This window comes from Mustela nigripes, chromosome 2 (genome assembly GCF_022355385.1).
Source record: "Mustela nigripes isolate SB6536 chromosome 2, MUSNIG.SB6536, whole genome shotgun sequence".
NCBI lineage: Eukaryota > Metazoa > Chordata > Mammalia > Carnivora > Mustelidae > Mustela > Mustela nigripes.
The window spans coordinates 180,771,445-180,791,277 of NC_081558.1; the positions used below are offsets into that span (position 1 = coordinate 180,771,445).

Genomic DNA, 19,833 nt, shown 5'->3' on the forward strand with positions numbered 1-19,833 from the left:
ACCATAATATCAATTAAGACACTCTTACATTTACAGAAGTAAAAACAATATTAGTGAAACTGTTTACTTAGAAGAAATATAAACTAACAGAACTAAGATTTCTGTTTAAATTGATCTAAGCCAAAGAAATAAACAAGCTTAAAATGAAACTCTTAAAAATGTTTGATGTTTTAAATTGCACAAACCACAAGAGTGCCCTTAGAAAATAGAATAGAGCATAAGTGTACTGCTTCCCTTAATAGGTCATATTGGAAAGAAAATAAGAGTATCAGTTCTCCTCAACTATTTCCCAAATGCTAAAAAGAAATAGGTAAATATTTAAGGATTTTCAAATTTTGCTAGAGCTCATCCTCATACAAGTCAGACTCAAAAGTTTCGTTTGGTGTTAGACGTGGTTATGTATAACAAGCGATATGTATTCTTGTTCCAAATAAGATCTACGAGAATACAAAAAAATGACTTTAGCATTCTATGTTATCTTGGAATAACTTAAACTGAAACACTGCCATTATTCAAATGTGTGAGTCCATAGCAGACTAAGAGATGGGGACCTCCAGTCAGCACGCTCTCCCACGCCCGGCCTGTAGCATGTCCCTTCAGCATGAGCAACACAACACTGGTAGTAAGGTTGAAATTGCTCTAAGCTATGGACCATATGTGTTGCTTCCTCTTTCTAAGTAGGAAACATTTTTAGTAGCCTATTTTCATTATAAGCTATGTTTCAATATTTAATTTTTTTTTTAAAGATTTTTTCTTTATTTATCTGACAGAGATCACAAGTAGGCAGAGAGGCAGGCAGAGAGAGAGGAGGAAGCAGGCTACCTGCAGAGCAGAAAGCCTGATGTGGGGCTCGATCCCAGGACCCCGGGATCATGACCTGAGCCGAAGGCAGAGGCTTAACCCACTGAGCCACCCAGGTGCCCCTCAATATTTAATTTTAAAATGGCATCAATTTCATATAATAATTGTTGTTTTTAAAAAGACTTATGGAAATGTAGCAACACTTACAGCTTAAATGTGGAAACCTGTCTTTCTGCAGATAGGCAGGTCTCACTATGGACCATCTGGAGACTGAATTATTACTTAGTTTTTGCCAAGTGGAAAAAAAAAAAAAAAAACAACATATTGACACTTAATTTTTAAAAGCTCACAACACCATGCAAATTTTGTTTTATTACCACCAATAAAACCAGAAACATTTTTAATAGCTAAACACTCATAATACAACCTCATAAACAACTTCTTGATTTGCACACTTTGGGATTTAACTGTGTCGAGATGATATATTTTACCATTGCAAATGCTCTATTTGAGTGCATTTATAGTGACTAACTTGGAGCTCTAATGTTTATACTCCATTTATTCTTTCTCAGTGTTGGCTTTTTCTTTTATTCTGTTAAATGTTTATGATTTTAGATTCCAATTTTTAAAGTATCTATACCAAAAAGGGAAGGAGGTGACACATTAATAAATCCAAATAAAAGCTGAAAATAAATAAACTAATTAAAAAAAAGTAAAGATAGACTAGACTTTCTTTGATATAAAGGAAATAGAGAATAGAAGCATAGGTCAGATCATTATTGCTTTTAAAAGTTATTTAATTAAATAGATGCTTTAGATAGTGGCTTGGAGGACACATATATGCACATTGTGTTCATTTTATTAACGTTTATTGTATTTTGAAGCCAGAGAAAGGAAAGAACAATCAAAATAAAGAAATCTACATATAAAAACACTATTGCATAATCAGCATTTTAGACCAATGTTTTCATTAAAAATGACTATATTAAATATGTGTGGAATTTTATAATTTGTCTTTATGCTGGCACAAAGTAAATAGTTTAGCAACTTTTTTGCTAAATGTTTAACTTTGTGTTAATGAATTTTTTTTTTTACAAGTCACTTAGATTACTTCAATAAATTTGTAGAGAAGAAAGTATTTATTAAGATCTTTTAGACAGTACTATTTTAGGATTATACTTAATGGTCAAACAAGCTCCTAATTTCATTTACATTTAAATAACTCAATTTTATGCCATTCATATGATTTAAAAATACAATGGCAGCATATGGGCTAAAAGAGTTTTGGTATATGCTAAAATTCATTATATTCTACATGCATGATTTAAAATATTTCACTTAATACTACATTTTTAAACATAAGTAACAAAATTACCATGCTATTCAGTAGTGAAGAATTGAGAACTTCAGTAGAAGAGCTTGACATTAAGCTTTTGATTGTCAAGATATCCATTTTTTTAAAGACTTTTATTTATGTATTTATTTGAGAGAGAGAGAGAGAGAGAGGGAGGGAGAGTGAGAGAAGGAGAGAGAAAGCGAGAGCCTGTGAGAGAGACAGGCAGAGGGAGAGGGACAAGCAGACTCCCTGTTGAGCAGGGAGATCCACTCTGGACTCTATCCCAGGATCCTAGGATACCCCTTAAGGTATTTATTTCAAATAAATGAAAAAAACATATTGCCTGCAGTAAAATACAGCTGCTAGCCAAACAACAAGATAAGGAATTCTGCTGCCCCACCTGTGAGATTTCCTCTTTCAGAAACTGTTGGGTAGCTTAGGTAACTGACCACTTGGAGTAAACGCACTTCTTCCTTCTTGTGCCCTCATTCCCACTCTTATGCTTCAAATTCGCCAGTTAGTGACCCCAAAACCTTTGGATGCTCTAATAAAGGCAGAGCATCAGGTCCATGCATGGTCTCTCTTTCTGTTTGTGACCTCATTGAGTGGCCTTCCAGGAACTGATTAATAAATCTTGTGACTCAAAGTTTCCCATGGTTTCTTGCTAAAATGTATCCTGAGCTCATAATAAGAACCACAAGGGCTAGTCCCATCACAACAATGGCCCCAGTGGAGTAAGTGTCTGTGGGGTCTCCTATAAATATTAGGAGTAAATGCCTAAGGACAGTGCCTTAGGCATTCCTATCTGAAGGCATTACTAGCAATAGGCTGCAATCAATGCAGTGGTACCCATCTTTAAATTTTGTGTTTGGTCATTATTCTAGTTGCAGATAGTTTGATAATGGCCAAATTCTTAAATTTTTAAGAGATGTCCCTTGTTTTTGTTTTATAATGCCATGCTAAAATAAGGTCCCATTGCAATGAGCCTCATTCTAATTAATAAATTGGTTAAGATTACTAGATAAATGATATAATTGTATTACTATAAATTTTTTTTTCCATTTCAAAGTCTAAAGTAAACCCAAATCTATATTTGAACCAATAACTCATTTAGATGTTTACAAAGATAGACTATATAAACAATTTTGCCATCAAGTTTGGAATTATGTTTCCTCATTTGATGTATTGAAATGCATAAAGCATTTGAACAGACTCTTAGTATAAGGACAGGAAATATATCAGAAGTTTTGTATCTTCTCTTTATTTCTATCATCACATTTTTGTATTTGAAAGACATTAACAATTGTACAGAGCCAAAAACACCAATTAGGAAGTTATAAGTTTTCTCTTTTGATAAATATAAAACATTCACTTATGAATATTAATTTTAAAAATGATGATAAATAGACATAACCACTGATATATGTCATTGTCTCATATACAATTAAAAAAATTCAGTACCTTTATATTGTTAATATGTACAGTAATGATACTGTTAAAGATTCTTACAGTATGACATAGTTATGAAATTAAAGCCTTATGACATAATCAAAGTGAAAAGGTTTTCAAATTAAACTATACCATGCTAAAAGAATATTAATACTAGAAATCACATCAGGTTATTTGGAACCATTTCATAAATTATCATATCTAACTTATAACTTAATTAAAATTTATCACAGTGATCCAAAAGAAAAAATAACATAAGAAACCTTTGTGAGAGAATATATCTGTCATATGAACTGAATGATAGGATTATTCAGGCCATTAGACTTAAAAAAAAAAAAAAACCTGCAATTTCCAAAAGTAGAAATTAAAATGTCTTGTAGCAATGTTCTTTTATAATAAAATAATTTTAAGAGATCTATAAAATGTCCAGATTTTAGCTATATGATATAAACCCAGAATAAGTTTATCAACTATTGCTATATTCATAGATAGATAAATTCTATATGCTCTAGAAATATTTTATCTGATGTTTTGTATAAACAATAAAAATTGGGCTTAAAAGTAATCAGTAACTAATACCAAAATTTTTTCCAGAGTTATGTATATAATTATATATATATATATATGATTTCAGTAATTGCATGATACAGTTATAGATAAACACATTTGTTTTACTAAAAACAACTGAAAAATAAGCCTATTATATACTGAGTGGTGATTATGTTTCCAGAACTCTAGATATTATTTGATCCTCAAGACAATCTGGGAATTAAGTGCTTCTATCAAGTGTTTCTCATTTTTCTGATAAAAATGCTGAGGCTCAATTTGATTCCTTGTCGAAGACCAAAGACCTTGTAAGCAGAATAACTAAAACTCACATCCAAAAATGCCTCTAGGGCACTTTTTATCCTCCTCTTGCCCAGGACTGCTCAAGTGTACTGGCTTCTCCATGTCTTAACACCTCTATTTGTAACAAGATACAGCTAATTGCTAGCTTTCATCCCATATGGTTGAAGCTCTGCTTCCTCCTAAAAGAAATGCATTTTATGTATAAACTGAAGAGCTTTGAAAATTCTCAAGGTTGTGGCTGGTGATTTGAGGATATTCTTTTGTTCTATATCACCTTGATTTCTAATACAGCCACAGGAGTGATTATTTAAATGTATGTTTATCATATTTGAGGATGGAAAACTTAATAGCAGTGAAAAAGTGTAGATGGAGACACAAATGGTGATTCATTAGCAGTCACTTATTAAATATATAGATAGTAGGTAAATTATAATTTATGAAATATAAGAAATAACATTTAAACCCCATAAAAACAAATAAAGTAAAAAATGCAAGATGAGAATACTGAGTCCTCTATAGTTCTCACCTTTTCTTAGGCAGTACATTCTTATTACAATCTTTTTTAACTATAATTTTGAAAAGTCCTTTATTAATTTTATAAATGAATTGCATTTAAAGAATAATTGCATCTGAAAGCTCTAATAGGCAATAAACAATTAAAAGAATACCAGTCAACTTAAAAAAGATAAGTGCAAAATTTACAACAATGTGAAAACGGGTACAAAGCTTACTTAAAAAAAAAAAAAAAATTTTTTTTTTTTTTTTTTTTTGGAAAGGGAGAGAAAGAGCATGGGACGGGAGGAGTATAGGGAGAGGGGAAGAGAAAATCTTAAGCAGGCTCCATGTTCAGTGCTGAGTCGTATCTAGGGCTCGATCTCACAACTGTGAGATTGTAACCTGAGCAGAAATTAAGAGTCAGATGCTTAACCGACTGAGTCACCCAGGCACCCCAAAACCTCCTTAAAAAATTAAAAATAGAAATATCATATGATCTAATATGTCTACTACTGGATATTTGCTCAAATAAAATGAAAACATTTATTCAAAAAGAAATTTGCACCCCTATGTTTATTGCAACATTATTTACACTATCGAGGATATGGAAACAACCTAAGCATCCACTGATAGATGAATAGATAAGGAAGATATGGTATACACATGCACACATGCATACAAATGTACACACATACATATGCATACATATGCATACACATGCATACAAACGTACATACACATGAAAATTAATCAGCCATATAAAAGGACATTGTGCCATTTGCAACAGGGATAGACCTAGAGTGAAATAAGTCAGACTGAGAAAGACAATTGCCATATAGTTTCACTCATATGTGGAATATAAAAAAAAGAAATGGATACAACAAACAAAAAGCAGAATCACATCTTCTTGATCCATTCATCTGTTGATGGACATCTAGGTTCTTTCCATAGTTTGGCTATTGTGGACATTGTTGCTATAAACATTTGGGAGGGGGTTTGGGAGAAGGGGGTGGGATTATGGACATTGGGGAGGGTATGTGCTTTGGTGAGTGCTGTGAAGTGTGTAAACCTGGTGATTCACAGACTTGTACCCCTGGGGATAAAAATATATGTTATAAAAAATTAAAAATTAAAAAAAAAAAGCAGAATCAGACCTATAAATACAGAGAAAAAACTGATATTGCCCAGGGGAAAAGGGTGGTGGGTGGGCAAAATGGGTGAAGGGCAGTGGGAGATTCAGGCTTTCTAGTTACGGAATGAATAAGTCATGGTAATAAAAGGCACGGCATGAAGAATATAATCAATGATACTGTATTACCACTGCATGGTGACAGATGGTAGCACACTTGTGATGAGCACAGAATAATGTATAAACTTGTCAAATCACTATGCTGGACACCTAAACTTAACATAATGCTATATGTCAACTGTACTCAAATTAAAAATGAAAAAAAGTCCTCGCTCTGATGAACTTCATATTCTAGTAAATGGCAATGGAAATTAAACAGATAAATACATAAAATAATTCATAAAAATGCTTATCTACTGACTGAGTCTTCTACTCCCTCAAATATGGACTAGAACATTAATGATACAAGTGCACTTGATGACTTTCCCAGGCCTCAGTGGTTTGTTGAAGATGGGAGAGAAAAGTAGGTATTAGACTAACACTTAAAGTCAACATTGCTTTTTTTTCTATACAAAATAACTACTATGAATTGCCTAACTTAAAAAATACTTTTTCTTTCCACATATTTTGGTGCCTTTTGAAAAATACCTTCCATTTTTTAAGTAAAAATAATGGAATGTTGTGTGTCTTCTGTGACATTTGTAATGTTCTACTGCAGAAAACTCTTTACCACATTTAAAGTCCATGGTGTAAATTACACAAAACATTTTAGGAAACTTGTAAAAATGAATTTACTAGAAAAGGTAGAAAACTGATTTCATTTTAACTGGCTGGTTCAGATACAGTAAGTGATTCCACTTAAGATGCATGTGAAAAAATATAAAATAGGTTATTAAATACTTCACTTTGAAATAAACATTTTTCTCTAATTTTATTCTAAGTTGTGTATTCATATATGCCCAGGAAGGACATGAATACTTTTCCTTCATTAAGCACAGACACTGGTTACTTGGGAAGGATGCATTAATTTAATTGCTAGTGATTTTAGATAAAACATGTTTAATTTCCATAATCACACTGTCTGGCATGACCCCATCCTCAATAAATGTTTTTGAAGAGGAAAGAATAATTGAATATTAACAACTTTTTTTGTTATAAGTAGGACTTCAAAAAAAAAATTAGTCGATGTCACCATCCTTATCCATCAAAGTGATTTGTCTGCACAGTCAGAACTTAATATTATCATAGAGATTTGGTTAGCATGCAATAATTGCATTTCACATAAGTTACTATTTGTAAAAATCTTTGGAAAATAATAAATTGAAGCAAAGTAAAAATTTAGGCATCTCTCATTTCATACAATATCACAAAGTATTTTTTACCTTTTTCCATTTTTATTACTTTCTCCCATTTCCATATAAATTGTTATGAGAAAGATCTTTAAATTCTTCCTACTTGTAGATTTAGCTCGAATACAATTCATTTAATAATACTAAAATAAACATGGGAATTTTTTAGAAATTCTTACAGCTATTATTATCAAATTTCAGTTATCAATCATATATCATATAATAGAGTTGACATGATTATTAAACATTAATAATTATCTAATATCAGATGTTTTTCAGAAGCAAAAGTATAATATGATAATTGTTATATCAAAGCTAGCAACTCAATTTAATTTTGCAAATCAATAAAATCCCAAGGAAAACAGTCTAATTGAACAACCTTTACAAGTAAAGGAAAATAATGTTAAGCCAGTACTTAGTACAACTTTAATTAACATATATTAATGTAAAGTCCCCATGATTTCAAGTTAAATTGTTAAGTTTAACACATATTAGTATAGCCAACACAAAACAAAACATGTATAAATACAAAAAGACAGACTTAAATAGGACAAATTATCTTTGAACATTGCTTATGCAAAAATTAAGTTTAAAATCTGTTTTCCTATAATGCACTTTTAAAATTTGTTTAATTTCTTCATAACCTACTAACCACTTAATGACTGCTCAGGAATGCTTTCTTGTATTTCTGAACCATAATGAAATTATTTTTTGCCTTTAAAGATTACTTCTATTTCTTCAAGGTTGCTTTCCTTAAGGCAAGAATATTTATTAATAAACCAATACCGGAAGTTACTCACAGAGCCAAATGAATTCCTATGATCCTGAACAGCTTTACCAATATTTGTTTTTAGAACATTCTGTTAGTAGACTAAATAGATCTACTCAGAGATCTATTTAAAATGACATCCTACTTTAGGATGACATGTTGAATATTTACTTAAAAGTTCTATGTGGTTAATAGTTTATAATGATCCCACGAATTATGCCAATCTTTAGAACACATTCAACACTGTGAGTATTTTTAATCCAGTGGCAGAAGAATAAGTCATTAACATTAAACAAAGATCTTTAAAAAGCAAAAGCTACTTTTGCAACCTTGAACATCTTATTTCTTTGCTTACATTTATAAGGCAAAGCAAAAAGAAAAAAAAAGTGTCCAATGTTCACATTTAAATTGGCTCGGTGTTTGCTCCATATATTTTTAACCTATACTCTGGAATATTTTCATAAGCGTCATAAGTGGCACTAAAAAAATTAAATGTACCATCTTGCCTCATATTCTATTCCAATAACCCTAACTGATAGTAATTTAGGTGACTTAATTACTCTTATAATGAAGTAAAATTGGATCTCGATTTTTCTACCCTTTTAAAAAACCCTTTAAAGCTTCATTTAATGTGTTTTCCAGGCCATAACAAAGAAGCATACTGTACCTCTTATGCTGCTGGTTGTTGCAGATGTGGTTGGGCTGGTTGTTATGGCTACAGTGGTTGTGACTGTTGCAGTGGTAAGGGAGGGGATGATAGTAGTGGAAAGCAAAGTGTTGGGAACATCTGGTGAGTGGAAAAAAACAAAATATAAAACAAAATCATATCATGCAAACAAAAGAGAAACACAAATGATTCAAATTATAAATACATAAGTCTTATTTAGGTTTAACTTTAACAGGCTTACACAGATTATCAGGTACAAAGCTGGCTGTACCACATGGTTCTTGTCATTTTTTTTCTTCACTTCTTTTTCCCGCTCCCACACAAAGCAAAAACTTGGAGCAATGCTTGAGAATAAGCAGATTATTTGTAATATTTAGAGTGAAATTTAAAATGACAAGAATTCATTTGTTCACTGAGTCATTTGAAAAGTGTGACATGCAGTAGCAAAATAGAAACAGGTAAAACCAAAAGTGACATGCTTTGTCAAAGAAGTAAACAAAGAAAAAACACAACAGAAATAAACACAAAAAACACCACCATAAAAGATTAAAGAAATGTTAATGATGGATGAGTATATGCATGTTAAATGCTTTTTTGATTTTTTTTTCTTTTAGGAAAATTTAATGGTAGGAAATAAGATGACAGCAATCTTTAGAAACAAACAAAAAAAAAGAAGCTAATTGTTATTATTATTACTTTGCTTTTCTTTTTCTCACAAATGATGTTAATGTACAGCTTAGAGTCTTGCAGATCTTACCCTGATTAGCTGGTAACGCCTTCTAACAATTTTGCAGTACCTAGGAGTCTTTAACAAGTATTGAGTCAACTAGCATGGAACCCAATATTCTGAAAGGTTTATGATTTATTTTATTTGGCATACATAAGAGAGGTTATTGAACATAGACTTGAACCATAATACTCCACCCCTAGCCCATAATTAGTCAAAGTTGACAAAAGTCAACACTAGATTCCGATAGAGAAAACATAATAAACAGAAAGAACAACTTAGAATTTTACACCAAAAATCTTCCTTTCACTCAAAACTGGCTGAAAATTTGAAGAGCGGTGTAGGAAACACTGAAACAATGTAGCCAGTGTCAAGCTATAAAACCTGAGTAAGAGTCTCAAAAAGTCAAATCTTGTCTCAAGTGGATAGGCATATAATTTACACAGTGAGGAAATGAGAAACAGTTCACAAATTACCTATAATTACAGTGCTGGGGTTTGATTTCACATGTTTGCCACACAGTCCCTATATATTCAAAGTGTTTGACAGATTATTTTGCTGTTAAAAGGCTTCCTGTCATTCTCTCAGCTAAAGTCTTTGAGTCACACCAAAAATTTTCTAGTTTTTTACTTCTGATAAATTAGCCCTCCTCAATCCTCAGACTTGAACCTGCTGGATTCTCTACACTAGAGACATCAGAAAACAGTAGGAGCTCGCTCTCTTATCTCGGGTATTGATGTTTACACCTGTTTTTCAACAGGGAAAATGCTTTCTAGACAGTCAAATTAAGAAAACAACCTTCTAGAAACTCAATGGTGCTACATTAATCACTGGAGAAAATGGGTATTGCCTGGTGTGCGATTACCACGATCATAAAATAGAACTGACTTTAACAACATTATACACTGAGTAAATATTATGTATATGTGCACATATACCTCTTATTTACTGATTTTTATAATACCTTCTTATTTTCATGGTAAGCTCTCCTAAATGGGTTAGGCAGGCTGAAAGTAAATGAAAGACGCTTTCTAAATTAAAAAAAACATGAGTAATATTAATGTTCATGCATACCTAAAATAGAAAATAATACATTCTTTGTCGGCTAGTAAAATCTTTTGCTTATTAGGATCTCAAAATATATGTATTTAATTTATGCAAAAGGAAATGTCTTACAGGGCTATCAAACACAAGAACATATAATGGTATTAGCTCTTTAAAACTCCATGTAAAGAAACTGATACTACCAAACCTAACACAGATGATAAAATAATACATTATTTGCTATTAGACAATGAGTTAAAATAAGATTCCATTAGATCTGAAAAGCAGCCTTCCAAAATCAGCCAGTATCATTCACCTCCTGCGAAATGGAATATAAATAACAGTGTTTGGTGGTATTTGTTCATTTTTTGGATTAGCCAAAAAAAAATTATGTGGTCTTTTTTCTTTATTCCATATCAACAAAAATAGAATAATAATATATCTTGATTTGTTTTGGAGAGAGTATATATTTTCAGGTACTATGAAAATTTTTGTTTTAACCAAACCATATCTTTATTTCCTATAATTGTGAAAATGCAGTAGTTGTAAAAATTGTTAATCCACTTTAAGAAAACTGCCCTACTATCTTTTAAAGTGTTCAGATAACACTACAAATCATTATTGGCTCATACTCTGACTCCTGCTTTGTCAGTCCATCATCCTCTCATCCTTCCCTCTTGACACCAAAGGTACCTAAAAACAAATCTGGTGAAAGAAATTTGATGGAAAACACCTTGGACAAATAACAACCAGGCCAGGAAAAGTATCTGTCAAATAAGAAATCTCTCCCAGTCACTGTTAGATTTTCAATCATTACTAACTTTATTTCATCCTACGGGTTCTGAAACATTTTAAACATTTTCATTTATCCTTTTTATGCTACACTCTTGTTTATCCAATTATTTCAACTCTATTGTAAAAGAGCAACTTTGGAATGATCTAAATATTCAACACCAGAAGAGTAATCAGAATCAACTGAAATGCATCTCCATAGGATCAGTTGCAATTCGTGGAATTCTTAGAAAGATAAAAAACATTGTACAATATTTCTCTCTTCTACCTAAACTTTCTGTCTGCTCTGATTTTATTGATATTTGTCTCCACACTTGACAATTAATCCTTAAAGGGAAGAACTCTGCCTATTTATTGTTCAGATTCTAGCACAAGTTATATAAGGTGAAGAAATATTTACTAAATGAAATTGTTCATAGCATAATAAACATACAACATATTTTAGGGGATCTAGAAAAGTCCAGTTTTTTGACAGGGTCATATAGTTAATATAAAACCAAAAGATTTAATTATTTCTTTTTTTAAATTAAATTAAATTAAAATTTTTTCAGTGTTCCAAAATTCATTGTTTATGCACCATACCCAGTGCTCCACACAATACATGCCCTCCTTACATCTACTAAAAAATCCTTTCTATCTTCAATATAGATAGACAATAATTATTTTCTGAAAGATAACTTTTTTAAATTTTTTTTTAACTAAACTCTACCTCCAACGTGGGACTTAAACTCACAACCCCAAAATCAAGAGTCACAAGCTCTACCAACTGAGCCAGCCAGGTGCCCCTAAAAGACAAATTTTTAAGGTCACAATTTATAACTTCTTCCTAAAATAAATATCCTTGCTAACAAAATGAAATACTTCCCACCTTTCCTGCTACTTTGAAAGCAATGTGAGCCTGACCTGAGATCCATGTCCTCCATGTTCCTTATGAACTCTTAATTTTCGCTTAATTCAAGACTTTCAAAGAAAGAGTAATCGGCCACGAGGGCTCACTAAGTAGGTCCTATCCTGATCAGTAATAAAAGATCACAACAAATTTATGAATTGTCTATTATTATCCCCACTTAATGGATGAAAGAAATTTGAGATAGAACCTCCTTGTCTCTAAATTTAAATATATATTCATATGTATATACTAGAGTGCAGAGAGACTATTTTATTTCATAGGAGTATAATGGAGAAGTTTCTTGAACACTTCCACCTCAAGATCATTTATTTTAGCTGCCTGACTGCAACTCTTGTCAAAGTAGAAATTAGAAAAAGATTCTGAGCTGCCTTTCTAAATCCAAATACTCATATTGAATTTTCACTCCTGTAATCAAGTGGCAACATTTCGCATCATTTCCCAATTGTTTAAAAGGTCTGGTTTTGTGCATTCTCTTTTGGCCTTTTATTTAGATACTGATAGTCAAAATGGAGCTCCATTTTCATAAGGAAACATGACACTGGAAACACTAGTACCTATCATTTGTCTCATTTTTAGGTATCTAGAATTCTGTCCAGTTTTAAAACCATTATACTGTTAATACAAAGTGCTCAGTCAAATATAGTACAGGATTGAAAAGGCAGTGGGTCATTTTTTTCCCTTCCAAGACATACTCATTTTTTTAAGAATAAAAATATACTAATCCACATGTAGAAGAATCACACATGTGCACACACACAATAAAAATAATTGAATTCTGATTTGATATTAATTTACTGTTCATAAAGCAAGATAATCTACAGTCATATTAATATTTTATGTCATTTGCTGAACATGACTTGTTGATTTTAGATCTTAATATTTTAATATTATATGATTAAAGGATATCTGAACATGGGCACTAAGTAACTACAAATTTAAAAAAAGATATATTAATAGTTTGTGACATAATTTATGAATATCAGAATTCAGAAATGATAACTATATAATAAGTTAATCAGTTAAATACATGGCATTTCCTCTCTGATTTCTACAATACAAAAGATGGGGTCAAATTTTTTATTTTCATTTTCCTTGGAGAATATCTTATTTGAATCAAATAATATTGAATTTGCCTGAAAAAAGTAGTTACAAATAAAATGTTCAAATTTATAATTTACAAAAGAAATTAACTGTATTATATATTTCCTAGATGTAAAAGCATAAAGAATGAAGAGTTAGTAATTGATAAAATATGTAGTGGAGAAAAATGGTATTTAAGGAAGTGAACAAAGAAAAAATAATCTGATTTTATTTGTCTAGACAGATGTTTACCATAGCAAAGGCAAGGCTTCATTTAAAGGAAAAATAGCCTTTTTTATAGGGAACTGAGAAAAGTAAAGCTTCCAAGACATGAAAATATTTGCTTATAGTTTTACCTATACATCAGGCACGAATTACAATAAATTACACTTCTCATTTCAGTTGTAACATATATACTATTTTTCTGTAAAAGGAAAATTCAGGAGTATTTCAACAATGTCAGACAGAACCCCAAATTTAGTCAACTGTACAACTGCATATTAGTGCAAACTCTAAGTAGGCAGCCGAGAGTTATCCATGTGAGCAAATGCTGGGTTACAAATAAATGCAGTGTAAATAGTGCAGGTTACTTCTGTAAGGATCTACTCACTTGCAGAAGCACAATTTCAGCTCACACAACAATGTTGTTGAATCAGGAAACTGAAATCCATGTACAGGGACCATAGCTAAACTTTGTTAATGACTGATTCATCAGTCCATCATCTCTCCTGATCAGCCTGCTTGATTCTGCCATGAAGAACTCCAAACTGCCTCCCCCATTGTTATTAGGCAACTCATTGGAATAGGAGGGTCTAGAGTTCCTCAGAGCATATGTGCCTGCCTTCTTTTCTTTATTTTTCATAGTGCCTGGTTAACATAAGCAAAGGAACTGAAGTCTGGCGCACAAAAAGACATGTGCCCCTGACACAAGTCTTTTCCCCAAATTCTAGACTTAGTTCTTGCTGTTCTTTTCTTTGCTGCCATGTTCTCAGAGCCACATCCTGTTTTTTCAACTTTCCTTATCTTAATCTTTCCTGTTTCCAATATCTTCCTTCAAAGCACCCTCAAATCACTTAATGCATACTTCTACACAAGCTTGTTATATATTACATTACCATTTTATTTATATATCTATCTCACCAATGAACTTCAGGTTTAGTTGTTATAAGTCAACATGTCATCGTTTTTTAAATTATTTTGCCGTGGGACAAGTTTACTCTGACTCATTCCCCCAGTATTATCCAATCTCTGTCCCTTTCTTGATATAACTAGCAAAATGCTACTCTCAAGTTTCAGCCTGATTTGGATCTGCTCAGTGAAGACTTCCTTAACCAACTAAACATCAACTAATTCCCCTTGTCTCTGAATACCCATTTTTTTTTTCCTAGCATTTATGTACTGCTTCCCTCACTATATTACCAATACCCCCATGATAACAATGTTCTACATTCGTGGGCAGCCATATGGGCCAACCAGAGTTATGGGCTTCTCACTAGCTCTGTGTCTCTATTTCTCTCTCCCAGTGGAGGATAGAATACATGTGTGATGCTACAGTAAGATTTTTAATTTAAATTTAATTTACATAATCAATTAATATACTCTATTATTCTAACTTATTAATGATAAACTATACAGTACGCAGAATATATATCAAAGCTCTTCACGGAATTGGTGGTTGAAAAGAGGGAGGCTATAACATTTATTTGGCACTAACATGCATTGTTTGTATTTTATTCTTTTCACAAGCCAACAAGATGATAAGATAACAAAGAGAATAGAATAATGATACACTTCTGTGCTTCCTACAGGTACCCAGTTCTATGCTTTGAATTTGACTGGTACTTTATAAATAATGTTCCTATCGGTGGTAATGATAATGATGTCAGTAGATAGGGAATAGTATCATTTTTAATAACATGAAACGGTAATTGAGACTTACTCATGGTTAATTTGTGAGGAAAAAAAAAATCCCCTCCTTGTTATTACCATGTATGAGATTTTTTTTAGAAATTTCTGCTAAGAGTCTTCAAGTCTAAATGATTATTTTAAAAAATTAAAATGCAGCACACTGAAGAATCTTATATTCTGAATGTGGGTTTTGAATGTTTTTAAAAGTGTTAGAGCTCTAAATCATATCATCCAATTCAATAATAGAAAAGTGCCCTTTTTAATCACATCCTAATGAAAGAATTTTTAAAAAAGTGCAACCGCATTTTGTTACTGGAGCTTATTAGAGCAGAGCAGATCCTGTATAACTTTGTTAAAATGAAATCAGTTCCAACAAGCACTGTATACAATAAATTGAAGAATGGTGTAGCACCTTTTTTCCAATAACGAGCTTTTCAGGTTAAAGGTATGTTCTGTTCCCTACAAACGCAGTGTACAATAATTTCTAACTTGTCAACCTGTTTTGTTTTCTGGCAGTTTCTCTTTTTAAAAATGGCATTCTGGCCCATTCAGAATGGATTTTCTAAGCAAAATTAAGTCTAAAGAGTCCCAGAAGCCCAAGCTGCTTGTTTCTCTCCAAGGACTAGTGTTCAATAGGGAGAAAAATTGCTACCATTTAGTCTGGACTCCATATGTCTACTTTCTTTCTGCTTTATGTCACTAACTCTCCAGGGTGGTCCAAGGGTAATCAAGAGTGAGTCCAAACCAAGGATTATTAGTGGAGATACAGAAGGGTCAGAACTCAACACATATTAGAAGTATTAAGGTGAGAAATGTCTTTTTGAAAGACGCTATTCACATTTCTTAACCTTAAAAATAATAGGGCATCCTTAACCTTCTTACTGATAATTGCACTGCCATTGGAAGCAATTGTAATGGAAAAATGTACTGTATTTGCTTTTTTACCTGTGCAGAGAAGGACGTTTATCTGCTCCCATTATGTTCAGCTACATGGAGCAGCTTATTTGGATTACAGCGTAAGAATGGATAACAGCACCACGGCTCTTCCTGAAATGACAACCACCGGGCTGACAAGGCCTCAACTTGCCCATGCATGCTTCCTTCTCAAGAGCCATATGGTAACCTCATCTGCTTCATAAAAAGGAACCCTTTTAAAAATTAGATTTGAATGAATCCCTTTTCATCCCTCTGATAGCTTCTACTGGCTTCACATACTAAATGGAAGCCTTATGCAATTAAAAAAAAAAAAAGCTGTTTTTAAAAAATGAAAAGTACTGCAATTTTAACCTGCAGGCGGTAACCAACAGTTCCATGTAATTGCAGGAAAAGTTTATGAATAAAATCAGTCTGTTGTTTGAAAAAAAAGTGTACATTTTTTTTTCTCTTAAAATATTCTTTCATAGTCCAAACTGACAAAAGTAAAATGGAATTTACAATAGGAAAAACAAAAACAACAACAATAACAACAAAACCCTTCCACGTGGATGATTCTACATTACTTAGCTCCCCCTACTTCAACACAATGAGCTCTTTCTTAAAAGTACTTTGTCAAAAAGTAAATCAGACGATTTGGTCAAATACTTTAAGTTCTGTGAGGATGAAAGTTGCCTTTAGGAAAAGAGCTCTGTCACTGGTTAAAGAAAAACTCAAATCAAGTATGAATACATACAGGAGACACGCGATCTAGGAGAAAAACACTGGTTGAGAAATCCACATAATGACCCACATCCCTAATGTTTGGAGATCTCACACAAAGCAAAGTGTTTCCTAACCTTACAACAGCTTATTAAATAAACTACTCCCCCACCCTGGGATTTAGTTATACAAACTGATTACCTTCCCCAAGCTATTGACATTTAAAATATGCTCTCAATAAGAAAGTGAATATTTTACCAAAGTAAAGCATTTCTAACCATGGAACTTCATATTCTCCTGAATAAGTCTCTTGGAATATTCCAATTAATGAAGGGACCCTGAAAACATCTCTAAAGCCACATCATGGTGAGGCACAGGACTGAAAACTCTTCACTTTTTAATTTTTGCTATGAAGTTGAGGCATAATAAGGAGTGTTTATTTATTTCTTACAGGCTCTGTAGTGTTTGGCCTAACACTTAAATATAGTAGATACTTAAGGAAAATGTTCTGAAATAATAAATAATTAGATAGTATGACCCTGCGATAGAGATTTTCAGAAAAAAAAAATTTGTCCAGAAATAAATATTATCTTTGTAAATGATGTTATAGACTTCCAAAGAACGAATCCAATTTCTAGGAAGCAATAATCACAGAATTTTGCAAAAACAAAACAAAACAGACATGTGAAGTCAATTGCAAAAACCTTCTAATTTCTATGATTGCTTTTTTCTTTCACTTTTTAAAATTTAAAATCAATTTGCCGACACATAGTACATCATTAGCTTCTGATGTAGTGTTCAATGACTCATCAGTTGTGTATAACACCCAGTGCTCATCACATCATGTGCCCTCCTTAATGCCCATCACCCAGTTACTCCATCCCCTGACCCACTTCCCCTCCAGCAGCCCTCAGCTTTCCCAGAATCAAGAGACTCTTGTGGTTTGTCTCCCTCTCTGATTTCTTCACATTCAATTCCCCCCCTCCATCATCTTCTATGCTATTTCTTATATACCACATATGGTTTCAGTCATACGTGGAACTTCTAGGATTTCTATTGATGTTATTAATCCTTCTATACACATTGTCTATTTTGTGCACTGCTTAACTGCATAAGGCACCATTTACATATGGATTGCTAAATAAATATATCTTTGGGTATCATTTCTTTTCCACATATGAGATGAAACCTAAAGGTCTTGATTCTGGTGACAAAAAAGAGTGAATATCAGTTTTCCTAATTCTGCTCTGAAGTCAGGATACCAGTATACAGAAGTCAGGGCAGTATACACAGGCACACATATATATGAATATATGTGGATATGTGTGTTTATGTATATACATATGTTTGTACATATATTTTATTTTACTAAAGTTTATTCTGTTGAAAAGAGAGGGAGAGAGATACAAAGATAGAGATATAAGAAAGGGACAAAGAAATATTAAAATCCTTAAAGAAATATTTATTGATTGTTTACTATTTAGAAGGCATTGCTCTAAGAGCTAGAGATACAGAGATGAATGAGAGTCATAAGGTCTCTGCTTTCAAGAAAGTCATAATCTACTGGATGGATATAGAATATATTCACATGTACAGATACATACATGTAGTATATATAAACATAAATGCATACATATATATGTATGTATACTCATGTACAAAATAAAAAATACCAATATACAACTAAAATACCAAATAATGATAAATGGCTTGCAGAGAATTAAAATTTAAGTGATGCATGATTGGGGCCATTTTAGATTGGAGTGGACAAAAATGACCTCTTTCAGAAGATTCATTTAATCAAGATCTGAATGATAAGAAGTCATTCTTGTAAATATCCATATTCATACTTCCTGGACAAGCATTCAGGACAAACTTCCTAGAGAGAGAATGAGCTTGATGTCTTAGAGGAGTTAAAAGAGGACCAGGGAAACATAATGATCAGGTAGAGAGGGATGAGATGTCTCTTATGCAAGTAGAGGCATATTATGCAGGGTTTAGCAAATGAAGCTGAAAGGATTTGGGTTTTACACTAAGTGTGATGAAAAGCCTTTAGGAAAATTTAAATAGGGGAAAGATATGAAGGAATATGTATTTTAAACATTAATACATTATAGCTATGTGGGAAAGAGATCATAGACATGGACGTCTCTCTAGTCTAGGCTAGAGAGAATAATGGAGAGAAGTGGATATACTGAACACATGGTTTGGGAATAGTGTCAACAGAACTTGCTGATGAGTTGGAGATAAAGATAAAGAGGGGTTAAGGATAGTTCTTGGACTCTGGATTAAGTTCATGATATGCTGTTACAATGTGAGTAAAAACTACATTGTAAGAAGCTACAAAGCAGGTTTTATGAAAGATCTGTATCTTCTAGTTGGGTGTGCCATTATTTCTGAAAACAAATGCCCAATTCCCCACAGACTTGAATATTGCTTCAATTCTCTAACGAATGAGTCGACTAATGCTGATAAACTTGAGCAGAAGAGCTCTGTACATCTTTGTAAAGCTACAACCTAACCTTATTTCCACATAAAAATCTAGAAAGACTGAGTATCATGGATTCTTCCATTTACTTTACTGCAACTAATAGAAGAGATCATGTATAAATAGCACAAGAAAAGATGTTTAAATCGCTAAAATTGTTGGGTGGCAGAGACTTGAATATTGCTTCAATTCTCTAACGAATGAGTCGACTAATGCTGATAAACTTGAGCAGAAGAGCTCTGTACATCTTTGTAAAGCTACAACCTAACCTTATTTCCACATAAAAATCTAGAAAGACTGAGTATCATGGATTCTTCCATTTACTTTACTGCAACTAATAGAAGAGATCATGTATAAATAGCACAAGAAAAGATGTTTAAATCGCTAAAATTGTTGGGTGGCAGA

At 32.4% G+C, this 19,833-nt stretch overlaps 1 protein-coding gene across 4 annotated transcripts in view; it reads right to left on the bottom strand.

Annotated features, from left to right (window-relative positions):
- Nucleotides 1–19,833, bottom strand: part of CADM2 (cell adhesion molecule 2) — a 1,101,138-nt gene that overhangs the window by 75,966 nt on the left and 1,005,339 nt on the right. For 3 of the 4 annotated variants that reach the window (XM_059392141.1, XM_059392142.1, XM_059392143.1), the window contains one exon: nt 8,845–8,964. The exons of the other annotated variant lie outside the window; for it this stretch is intronic. In XM_059392141.1, the coding sequence (XP_059248124.1) occupies nt 8,845–8,964 (120 nt within the window). The remainder of the gene's footprint in view (nt 1–8,844; nt 8,965–19,833) is intronic. 4 annotated transcript variants of the gene reach the window in all.